The 11,129-nt window shown below is 48.1% G+C and overlaps 2 protein-coding genes across 2 annotated transcripts; one reads left to right on the top strand and one right to left on the bottom strand.

The window, feature by feature from the left end:
* Positions 1–510: 510 nt before the first annotated feature.
* BBLN (bublin coiled coil protein) lies at positions 511–3,931 on the bottom strand. The gene is made up of 2 exons (XM_005527230.2): positions 3,776–3,931; positions 511–804 (listed from the first exon to the last, which is right to left on the bottom strand). The coding sequence occupies exons 1-2, from the start codon at positions 3,873–3,875 to the stop codon at positions 611–613; spliced, it is 294 nt and encodes a 97-aa protein (XP_005527287.1). The 5' UTR covers positions 3,876–3,931; the 3' UTR covers positions 511–610.
* A 1,265-nt stretch (positions 3,932–5,196) lies between these two features.
* On the top strand, positions 5,197–11,014 carry PTGES2 (prostaglandin E synthase 2). The gene is made up of 7 exons (XM_005527232.2): positions 5,197–5,418; positions 6,344–6,538; positions 6,649–6,704; positions 7,298–7,450; positions 7,968–8,168; positions 8,504–8,621; positions 9,006–11,014. The coding sequence occupies exons 1-7, from the start codon at positions 5,203–5,205 to the stop codon at positions 9,132–9,134; spliced, it is 1,068 nt and encodes a 355-aa protein (XP_005527289.1). The 5' UTR covers positions 5,197–5,202; the 3' UTR covers positions 9,135–11,014.
* Positions 11,015–11,129: the final 115 nt, after the last annotated feature.

Below are 11,129 nucleotides of genomic sequence, written 5' to 3'. Positions count from 1 at the left end.
AGTTACAGTGGTCAGAAAGATCACATCAGTAGCTTGTCTTATCTGCTTGGAATGGAGTGGAAGTGTCCAGTGATCTGGAACCATGTGCCAATATTTGTACATCACAGTTAATGTGACTAAGGGAGAAGCTGTGGCTTCAAGGCAGCAGCTGGCCTAGGCCCTCCCTCTCCAGGGCTGTCATCAGTTAGACTTATGGACAAGCCTGAAGTCAGGACAGCCCCTGCCAACTGTGCTTTCTGAGGGAAAGGGGGTTGAGCCATAATACTCCTTGCTTGGATTTAAGGAAAAGAGAGCAGAAATAATTTTTCCACTTTGTCAAGAGGGCCTGCCTGCAAACTACCTGCATGGCCTCAGGTTTCCTACAACCAGCTTTAACCAAGTGTGAGTGCCAGGCTTATGTTGGGGAGCAGAAAGAACCAGCTCTCCTATACCCACCCTTGTGCTTCTGCACCCGAATCACAGCTAAATGAAAACAGAACATGAATGGCAGGATACAAACACAGGAACAAGTAACAGACACGAGGCACCTCTGCTATTCCAAGTTTTACATTAAATTGGTGACCAGTAACTGTCCCCTTAGCAACAGCAGCTGAGGGTGTGTGGTCAGACTCTAGGCAGGAGGCTGGGATCCCTGCACATCAGCTCCACTGTTCAGCTGCTTGCTCTGCTGCTGGAACTCCAGACGGGTCTGGCGGCTGCACTCCAGCAGTTCCTTCAAGCAGCCGTGTAGGTGATCATTCTTCTCCTCCAGGTGATCCAAGCAGGAGTTGATCTGGTCCAGCATATAGTTTATTGCTGCATATTCTAAAAGCAAGGGGAATGAGAGACTGAACAATGTAAATAAATTGTCACTGCAGTCAAAGGAGGCCATGAGAACTCTGGCAAAACATGCCCACAGCATTTTGTCTGTGCCTTATTTACCCCTGGGTGGGTGAAGTGCAACTGAATCCAGTATGTGCTCTGTTCCCTGATCAAATTAGGCCAATGGGAAGCTGTAACACTGGTAACAAGATCTAAGGCAAGGTACCTGGGCAGTCCAAACCCTTTGTGAACACATCTGAGAGCCTCAGATCTCACACACAAACAGCCAACCACAGACTGAGTGCTGACTGCAACATTACCAGATAAATCCCAAAGACAAGGCAGCCTTTTTAGCTTCCTTTGGAATCATCTTTCCTGATAGTACAGGCATTTTGTCAGCATGTTGCAGTGTTTATTTTCTGTGAATTATTTGGATAAGGCTTCCAAGCTGGGATGTGCTTCACTCAGGCCTGGTTGGAGTCAGGCTGCTGTAACAGTGCAGCTGTCATGGCTGTGGCAGGAGGAGGGGATGAACCCGAAGGTGCTGGTAGTGGCACCACTATTTCCACAGGAAGGTAAGTGTTGCACCTAGTTCAGACACAGGATTTTCATGCTCTATTAAGGCTTTGGGTACTTCAGATTAAAGCTAGATTCACTCCAGATGATCCTGGCAGCTGGTTCTCTAGGTACAGTTTCTTACCCACAGCATTGTTTCAAGTGCAGCGGCTTGTTCCAGCACAACAGCATTTCACAGTGGTGCGTGTTAGCACTGCTACTCAGCTGAAGAGTGCTGTGCTCCTGCAACACTTGTTTTTGGATTCCTCCAAGCAACACCCACACAATCCTGAAGAATAACAAAAACCCAAACTTAAAAAACAGACAAGATAAACTGCTGAGTTTACTCAGGACACCTGGAAGGCTGCAGGGGATCCCAGATGGAGCCAGTCCCATGTTCCTTTCTGAAACTGCACAGCTGAGTGAGTGCAGGGAGGCAGAGGTGGAGCTGTGTGTGACCTGTGGGCTGATGTTTGTGAGGATCATGGGGTGCAGGACAGGGAAGGATGCCTGTGTGGGTGGGACAAGCTCACACCTCATAGGCAGGGGCTGGCTTTTCTCCACCCAGCTCCTCTGAGCCCAGGGTGATACTCAGTGCCTGGAATGCTGGGCTGTGCTGAAGGACGTGGAGAGAGGAAGGAGGATGAGGATGTGTTCTGGGCAACCTAGGAGGGTCAGGCTGTGCTTAAATCCCCCAGACCAGCTCTGCCTCTTTGCCAGGGTGTCCTGGTGCCCCAGCACACAAGGTCCAGGCAGCTTTAAAAGAGCTGTGAATATTTAAACATTGACGTCATCTGCATTATTAATAGCTAAGAAGTTTCATTATAAAAAAATAATTATCCTCCTTTTCTTATAACCACTTTGGAGCCGTTCAGGGTGCTGCAGCCTTTAATTCTTTGGAGAATTGTGTAATGCTGCATTTGAGCTCATTAATAAAAGTTTGGCCTTGCAGGTATACACAGAGGTGGCATTATGATCAAGAGCACTGATGATGTTCTTACATTTAAAAATCAAGCCCACAAACACATGCTTTCCAAAAAGGTGGCAGTTACCAGCATTTTTAAAACTATCAGCATTTTTCAAGATCTGTGAGTTACAGCTTTTCAATTTGATGCACCATATTCCAATGAAATGGTGAGCAGATCTCAAGCAGACATGGTAACTACTTCTGGCAAGGACCATTCATCATCTTGGCAAGAAGTCTGCAATTACAGCAGAAGCTTATTCTCAGTGCCTAAAACTCAAGTGAAGGTTATATAGTTTGTGTGGCTCTGGGAAGTGAAAAGAAAATTAACCATTTAAAATTAAATTAACCATTTAAAAATAAGCTGTAAAAACCTTTTATTGTTTTCTGTTAGTTGCATGGTGGATTTCTGTGGAAATAACTACATCTCTATTGGAAACACTGAAAAGGAGTATGGCAATTGCATTAACTCCTCTATATTCTTACAAGAGTAGTTGACAAAAATCAAGTTTCCTACTTGAGATGAAGGAAGAGATCCACAGCTTCACTAAACCAGGAAATAGCTGCAGCCCTTTATGACCAGCTACTGCACACAAAGCAAATTACTTACAAGCTGAACTACCCAATTAGGTTGTAAATCCAATTTAGTGACTTTCTCCATCACATCCAACATGTCTTTAAGCTCTTAAAAAAATAGGAAATGCAAATCACTGTGCTGATGCAAAGCAGTGAATGCACTTGGGGTGTTTCAGGGCAGAAATGATTGTCCTGTCACTGCAGCTAGATCCCAGACACAACTCCTAAAATCACCTGTGTGGGTCACATCTAGGAAACAGAATGTTTTGGGAAACAGTAGAACCCAACTCCACCATTTTCAACAGAAGGGTAGCAAAGTGCTTATGCTGAAAGAATTCTAGTTTTAAGAGTGACCTCTACGTCCACGTAACTGCTCTCCTGTCATCTCATTTTTTCCATGGGCTGGTTCTAACCAGGCAGGGCAGTATCAGAAACTTCACACCCAGGCACTGCAGAAATGCCCCAAAGTGGAATTTGCCAAGCTACCTGCATTAAATTCCCTTTTTCCATGCATGACTGCTTCTCCCAGATCCGCCCATGTGATCTGCCCTGTGATTTCGAAACCTGAACATCCTCTTTCCTGACATCCGCAGCCCATACACCAGCAAAGGCACAAAATAATTTTTTCACAAGAAAAAAATCCACCCGAGGGCAACACGTCGGTGCCTCATGGCTGTGTGGGAATCAAACCCTGCAGCCCCTCGGCCCCGCTGCCGTATAGCGGGTGCATCGCTGGCGTTGGGCACCGCTCCCGGCAGAACATCTGGGCACATCTGGGCACACCTGCGCTCTGCCACCCGCAGAGCAGGGGACCAGGCCAGGCCATCCTGCGCCACGGGATCCCCTCCAAGATGGCAGCCCCGTTTTACCCCCACGCACCTTCCTCCTCGAAGGTGTCGTCGCCGTCGTCGCCGTCGTCGTCGCCGTCGTGGCCGGTGCCGCCGCCCAGCACGTGCGGGTCTCCGTTGGGCCCCGACATCCCGCCGCTCCCGCCCGCGCCTCGGCGCCGCCCGCACTGCGCGCCCGTGTGGGCGCGGGGCCTCCAGCCAATGGGAGAGCAGAGTGCCTTGCGCGTCACGCAGGCCGGCGCTGCGGTGAACTCTGTGGTTAGCGCGGAGGCCGCGGAGCGCAGGCGCGCGGGCGGGCGCGACGAGCAGCAGTAAGCAGGGGCGGCCCCTGGGGTCAGCGCCACTTTCCCCGTTTCTCAGGGATTTTTCCCAAACGCGTGCCCAGCGCTAGGCTGTGTCCTTGTCCTCCCCAAGTGTCCTCAGGTCCTCCCAGACTCCCCGGTTAGGGGCCGCCATCAGCACTGAGCGCTTCTTTCCCAACATAAGTGATGCTCCGTATGGATAAATCTGCATCCTGTCCGTGCGGGCCATTCCGTCTCAGCGGGAGCTTTGCTGCTGAACTCCCCAGCTCCAGCCTTGTCACCAGCTCTGCTTCGTCCACTAAGTGGCTTGAACCAGCCCCACGTCACCTTCATATTCCTCTTCCCTAAAGCAACAAGCACGATTCACTTCGCCCTTCCCTGTCTTTGGCCTAGTATCAGCCGCACCTCAGTCACCTTGAGGAGATCTCATCGCTGTGTGGTGTTTTCATCCCCGGGAGAGAAGTCACTGCGATGAAAATAACCCACAATTAGAGCATTGATTCAAGCAGTGCTCCTGAGATCAAGGACTCCATTATTAAGTGGGTATTTGGGACAAAGACTAAAGAAAAGATCACGTCTTCTTTTAACATTGCAGCCACCTCTCCCTTCTGTGGGTAATAACTGCACTGCAGGGTCACCCCAGTGCACACAGCACAGGATTGAGTCCAGACAGTTCTGGAATATCCCCAGGTGAGGAAGACTCCACACCTTCTCTGAGGAACCTGTTCAGGGCTCGGTCACTGCACAGGGAAGAAGCTTTTCCTCATGTTCAGGTGAAACTTTCTGTGCGTCAGTTCCTGCCCGCTCCCCTTGTTCTACGGCTCGGCACCACGGCCTGGTGCATTCTCCGCCCCCTCTCTGCAGGCACTGACAGGCATCGATGAAGTCCCCCCAGAGCTGCCTTTTCTCGAGACTGAACGGGCTCAGCTCCCTCACCCTTTCAACTGATTATTTTATTCCCACTTTAGACTCTGGTGTGTTCTCAGATTTGATAATTACAGGTCAGCGGGTCCGCCCCTTGTTGTGTGTCCCGTGCTGGGGCCTGCCCTCAGCGGGAAGCGGTGCTGCCATGCCCGAACGCCGAGCCGGGGCCGTGCCGGGGCGTGCCGCCGTGCCCGGGGCGGAGCAGCCGCTCTCCGCCCGCCCTCAGCCGAAGATGGCGGGTGCCGGCCGAGCCTGGCGGGTAGGATCGCTGCTCTTGCCGCCGGCCTGGCGGCTGCGGGCCCCGGGACGAGCCTTCGGCGCTGCGGCGGGACGGGGAGGCAGCAGCGGCGGCGGCCGGCTGGTGCTGGGCGCTGCATTCGCGCTGGGCGGCAGCGCCGGGCTGTGCCTGGCGGCGCGGCAGCGCCTGCGGGAGCACTCTGCCGCTGAGGTAACGCCGGGGGCGGCTCCCCCTCATCCCCGCCGTGCCCTCCCCGAGGCCTGCGGGGACCCCGCTGCGGCGGCAGCGAGCCCCCGGGACAGCGGTTCCCCGCGGACCGAGAGGCTCCTTCTGCCCCGGTTTGAGCGAGGGAAGAGCTTAAAACGGTCTGGGAGGCCCCTGGCAGAGCATTCCTTGAGGAGCTGTAAGGAAAGGCTGTCAGTGAGGGCTTCCTGGGGGTTTGGAGCCTTTTCTGTTGTTACTTTTTCGCAGTACCCGCGCAGGGTTGTGTAACCCAGTAGATTGTAAATAAGAAACAAAGCGGGGTGGCTGCGTTTTTTCTTTTATGTGTGAGGAATGATTAGCACGGCCTGTCAGGCTGCTGGAGGTGTAGCAGCTTAGCGAAACATTCAGTAATTGATGTCCCGGTGGCCCTGGGCTCTCCCTGCATTGTCCCAGTTGTACCCACGTTGGTTAATCCCAGGAATGTGAACTTGGACAGACACAAATGCAAACTCTGCTCTCCCCACCTTGTGGCCTCAACAGAGGCTGTTGTGGAGGAAGGATTGGCCTGTAAAGGCTTTGTGTTTGAATACTCCTGCAAATGGTGGTATTTTTCTATGGAATTCAGTTTTGCAGAATAGGAACTATAAAGGGGTAAAATGTCTGGATTTAACCTATTTTTTTTTTCCTAGCTGTGAGTAGGAGTTTTCAGCACATTAAATGGATGTTTAGAGAAGCAGGTTATTGGTCCCAATGAATGATGAATATTTAAATAATTGATGCCATTTAAAGAAAGCATCTGATAGCCAAGATACGCTCATGATCAGATGTTGACACTGATTGTCAGTGACTGTGACTTCATGACAGAAATAAGGATGGAAGGAAGGTAGTGTTTATGTATTTAGCAGAACACAAATCTTCTCTTTCTTTCCAGCTGCCTGCAGGGAGCCTGCAGCTCACTCTCTACCAGTATAAAACATGTCCTTTCTGCAGCAAAGTCCGAGCTTTTCTTGATTATCATGGACTGCCCTATGAAATTGTGGAAGTGAACCCAATCATGAGGAAAGAGATCAAATTCTCTTCCTACAGAAAGGTGCCCATCCTGCTAGCCAACGCTGGGAGCCCGCTGGTAAGTCTTCATGACCTGAAGTCTCAGCATGCAGGGAAAAAGGCTTTGAAGAATTTCCTTTTCAATTTAACCAGCTTCTTTTAAAAGGTTATTTTAATCCTGTTTTTCAGCAATTGAACGACTCCTCAGTGATAATCAGTGCAATAAAGACCTATCTTATTTCCAGGTAAGAAAACAGGGTGATGAGAGAAGAGTTGAATTTGGAGGGCCCAGGTTAAGTAGAGATTTAGAAGACTCTGAATGTGCCAGTAAGTCTCTTGCTGACCTCAGGCTCTGAAGCTCTGGGTGACCTGAGCCTGGCTGTGATAATATGGGTGGTGCTTATATATGTTGTGATGTCTGTGATGTAAAGCAAAGCTTGTACCTTTCAGAAGTACTTTCTCATCTGTGAGATTCTATTTGCACAAAACCTACTTAAACATGAACTAGTGTTAGTCTTGGAACTGAGCTTACAATTAGCCAGTTATAACATGTAGAATGAAACGGCATTGTTGTGCCTATGGCCTGTTCTTTAGGTCTACTTGAGAATGGTAGGAAGTTTTATGCTTGCAGAAATTTCTGTCACATACAAAGGTATGTGCACTAATAATAGTTATTTGCAAGTAGCTGTTCCAGTCTCTTTTTTTTCCAAATAGAATCTGGAACATTGCGCACTTACTTTTAGAATAATACATTTTATAGTGTGAATCTTTCAATCTGTCCTTTGCTCTTGCTCCTTTATAGCAGTCAGATCAGTGCTAACTGTATTTCTTTTCACAGGAGGAATAGCTTAGAAGAAATTGTGTCCTTTTATCCACCTATTAAAACAGTGACTGAGCAAGGCAAGGAGGTGCTTGAGTATGAGAATAAATACTGGCTCATGCTGGATGAGAAGGAGACAAAGAGAGTCTATCCTGTCAAAGAAGTGAGAGTGTAAGTGCTCTTAAGTTTAAGGGCTCTCCAAGTAGGGTCACAGCCCCCTTTATGTGTACTCAGGGCTGATGTAAAATCCCACTGAGGCTGACAAGTCTTGTCACACCCCTGTTAGTGTTTCAAGCCTCATTAGTTGGTTTGCTGTGTTTGTTGGATAATTCAAAACAAAGCTGTTTACCAGCCTAGTTACCACCACCATGGTCACACAGGCCTTCAGCTGCCTACAGTTTCCTTCTTGGCCTTTCCTTTGTGCCACAGAGGAATCTATTGAGGGAGAGTTTCCCTTCCTGCTTTATTTCTTCTGTTGGGTGGAGAACCTAATGCTCTATCTTAGTCTTAAATTCAGTTTGAGACTAAAGATAATGATGTTCAGTGCATTTTAGGGATGTCACCAGAGTACCTGGGTAGGAGTGTTTGACCTTGGAAGGATCTCTGGCTAAGGCAACTGTGATCCTGCCTCCTGTAGCCCTTCTATCTGTACCTCGTTCACTGAAAACTTTCTTTTGACTGCTCGCAGGGAAGAAATGAAGTGGAGAAAATGGGCAGATGATTGGCTTGTTCACCTCATCTCCCCCAATGTTTACCGCACCCCCAAAGAAGCCTTGGCATCTTTTGATTACATTGTCCGTGAGGGGAAGTTTGGCACCTTGGAAGGTCTCTTTGCCAAATACGTGGGGGCTGTTGCCATGTTCTTCGTTAGCAAGAGGCTGAAGAAAAGGTTGGTATCACTAAGCACTAAGTACACAAGAGGAGAAAAGCACTAAGTACACAAGAGGAGAAATAGTTCCTCCTTAGCTGTGAACCCCAGCTGTCAAAGGGCAGAACCTCAGAGTTTTAAACTGAACCATTTAATCCTGTATGAGTAACAACTGTACATCTTTACTGGAGGTACTGAACCCCTCTACTCATCCACTATTTGATTACTGACTGCCCCTTCCCTCTGAAATACTGCCATTCCTTGCAAACCAAAACCAGCCCATAAGGTGAGAGGTGATAGAAGGTTAAAGGAAGAAACAAGCTTGTGTCTTCAAACTGATTATTTTCTTTATCCAGACATCAGCTTCGAGATGATGTCCGAGAAGATCTGTATGAAGCAGTTAATGAGTGGGTAAAAGCTGTTGGCAAAAATCGACTGTTCATGGGTGGGAAACAGCCAAACCTCGCTGACCTGGTAAGGGCTTCATCCCTGTGGTTGTTGTCAGGTGGATTGCAAATTACCCTGCTGCTCATCTGTGTGAAATGGTTAATACAGCTACAGGAAGAGAAGTTGAGCTAGATGAGATACATGTCCTTTGTGCAGTAATACAGTTCCCATATGGTGGAGACTTCCCCATAACTGCACGTAGATTCTGATCCTTCCTTACTGTTTCCTCATGGAAAAACATGCATATTTTTAATTACCTTTCTGCCGTTCACTCTTCCTTGCTAATCAGAAGGATGGATCGGATGGCAGGACAGGGAAAGAGGTGTACTAGCTTGATTATTGAGACAGTTGTTGTTCCCTAAGCTGTTCTCCACTGCTTTTTCAGTGTTCTGTCCTCTCTGCTCTGCACAGGCAGTGTATGGTGTACTCCGGGTCATGGAAGGGCTGGAAGCCTTTGATGACATGATGGCTCACACCAATATTCAACCTTGGTACCAGCGCATGGAAGAAGTCATTCAAAAAACTGGAGTTGCAATCTGATGCCAGCTCCAGCTGCCTCCTGAAGTACTTGCATGGTGAAAATTTCAGAAGAAATGGCTTTTATTTTTAGAGTTGACTGGTCACACCTAATGGACTGATGTGGGCACAGAGACCACCCCGTTCAGAATATCAAGTTGCTGTGAGAAGGGTCCAACTAGGTGTTTGTAGAAGGATGGGGACAGGTAAAAGAAAGGGATCTAGGATGCTGCTGTAAAGGAGATGCTCTGAAGACTGCAGCAAAAAGGCTTCTTTGAGACAAGAGACATCCTTGGAGCAGGTTACTGTAAAAGCAAGATGCTCTTGGCTGGTGTTACGGCTGTGTCAGATGTGGTAGGCCTAACCAGCTTTTGCCTCAGGCTGTCTTTGGCTACTCATCCATGTCACCTGAAGTGTTTTCCTGACTGAGACACTGGATACTGGTTTTTAAGTGACAATATTTCCTGCAATAGATCTTGTAAACCTAGTGCTAAGGGAACTGGAGGAATCTGCAGTGCTGGAGAAGGCACTCTTCCTCTGACAGCAGCAAGGCTGCACTCGGCAGGGCGTCTGCTTTCACTCTTCCATGTAAATGGTTCTCTCAGGACTTGATTCTGTACGGTCTGCAAGGATAAAGGCTGGCTTTATTCTGTCCCCTTTGTGAGATCTGAGTCCTTACCTTACCCTTTACACCCAAAAAACTTGGCCTACACTGAAATCACAAATGCAGAGCAGTTATTGGAAAGGCTTGTCTTGCATGAGATCTCTCTGGAATATCCCTGAAGATCAGTTTGTTCTTGTTTTAGGAAGAGGATTAAGAGCCATCTGCATGGCCAGGGGATCTCTAGATGTTTCTGTCATGCAAGAGTAACAAAGGATTTGCTGATGTGGCAGTCAGATTAAGAGCTGTACCTGCAGCTAAGTCTTCTGAGCTGTGCTGGGTAGAATCATAGAATGGTTTGGATTGGAAGGGACCCTAAGAACCATCTTGTTCCAACCCCTGTCATGGGCAGGGACACCTTCCATTAGACCAGGTTGCTCCAAGGTCCAACCTGACGTTGAACACTTCTAGGGATGGGGCAGCCACAGGTTTTCTGGGCAAGCTGTGCCAGTGACTCCCCATCCTCACAGGGAAGAATTTTTTTGTAGCATCCCATGTAACCCTGCTCTCTGTCAGTGGGAAGCCACTGCCCCTTGTCAAAGTCCCTTTCTAGCTTCAGAAACAGTATGTCATAGCAAGAGAATGCAGGTTCAAATGTGAGTGATCCTCTGCACAGCCCAAGGCTTCAGTATCCTTAATTACCACCCTGATCAAGTTCTGTTTCCCTGGAAGAACAGGCAGGTTTCAGGGAATCTGATTTGTGATATTTCAGGTGCAGCTGAAGTTGGTCTGTAATACAACTGCTTGCCCAGTGTGTGTTCAGAGGGAGTACCTTTATTGGTTATAACAATGGTGGTGGTAGAGGTTTGGTTTTTTTTTCTGAATGGAGGACTAATTCCAAATTCATTTATGATCTGACATTGAAGGGAAAAAGCAAATGTTTACAGTACAAATGACTGTGGCTGCTCTGACTTGTATTTAAACTGTTCTGAACTGAAACTTGTGTTCCGCAGTACCAACAGGCAATGTTCTTTTAAAGAATTATATTGAGTCTGCATAAACAGGAGGTTGAAGAAACTCTTGATGATAAAAGCAGGAGATGGAAGGAGGTTGATGATAATTTCAGCATCCACCTCAACCTGAGAGGGAGGAAGAGATTTTCATGTTAAATGAGGATCTGAGGCACCAAGGGCTCAGTGACTCCACTCCTCCTTGCTGTGCTACATGAATCAGTCCTCTCAAGATGAATATCCATAACACTAACATGCCAGTAATATTACATTAAATAAAGATTGTTTCAGGATTTTGTATCACTTTTTATAGAGTCTTAGAATGTTAAGAATGTTAATGTCCTTGGAATGGACCTTCAAGATCATCTACTCCCACCCTCACCTGCCATGGGCAGGTTCTCAAGGCCT

The sequence above is a fragment of the Pseudopodoces humilis genome, chromosome 22, assembly GCF_049639895.1.
Source record: "Pseudopodoces humilis isolate 2021_Gansu_Grassland_sample_001 chromosome 22, ASM4963989v1, whole genome shotgun sequence".
Lineage (NCBI taxonomy): Eukaryota > Metazoa > Chordata > Aves > Passeriformes > Paridae > Pseudopodoces > Pseudopodoces humilis.
The sequence above is the reverse complement of the archived record's forward strand: the minus strand, read 5'-3'. Positions and strand labels throughout refer to the sequence as shown.

What these genes read in the sequence shown, in the direction of transcription:
- BBLN (XM_005527230.2), bottom strand. Translation starts at nt 3,875, where the DNA reads ATGTCGGGGCCCAACGGAGACCCGCACGTGCTGGGCGGCGGCACCGGC. An exon ending in CGACACCTTCGAGGAGGAAG is followed by an intron (nt 805 to 3,775) that starts GTGCGTGGGGGT and finishes CCTTGCTTTTAG; the next exon opens with AATATGCAGCAATAAACTAT.
- PTGES2 (XM_005527232.2), top strand. Translation starts at nt 5,203, where the DNA reads ATGGCGGGTGCCGGCCGAGCCTGGCGGGTAGGATCGCTGCTCTTGCCG. An exon ending in GGGAGCACTCTGCCGCTGAG is followed by an intron (nt 5,419 to 6,343) that starts GTAACGCCGGGG and finishes CTTTCTTTCCAG; the next exon opens with CTGCCTGCAGGGAGCCTGCA. An exon ending in AGCAAGAGGCTGAAGAAAAG is followed by an intron (nt 8,169 to 8,503) that starts GTTGGTATCACT and finishes TTCTTTATCCAG; the next exon opens with ACATCAGCTTCGAGATGATG.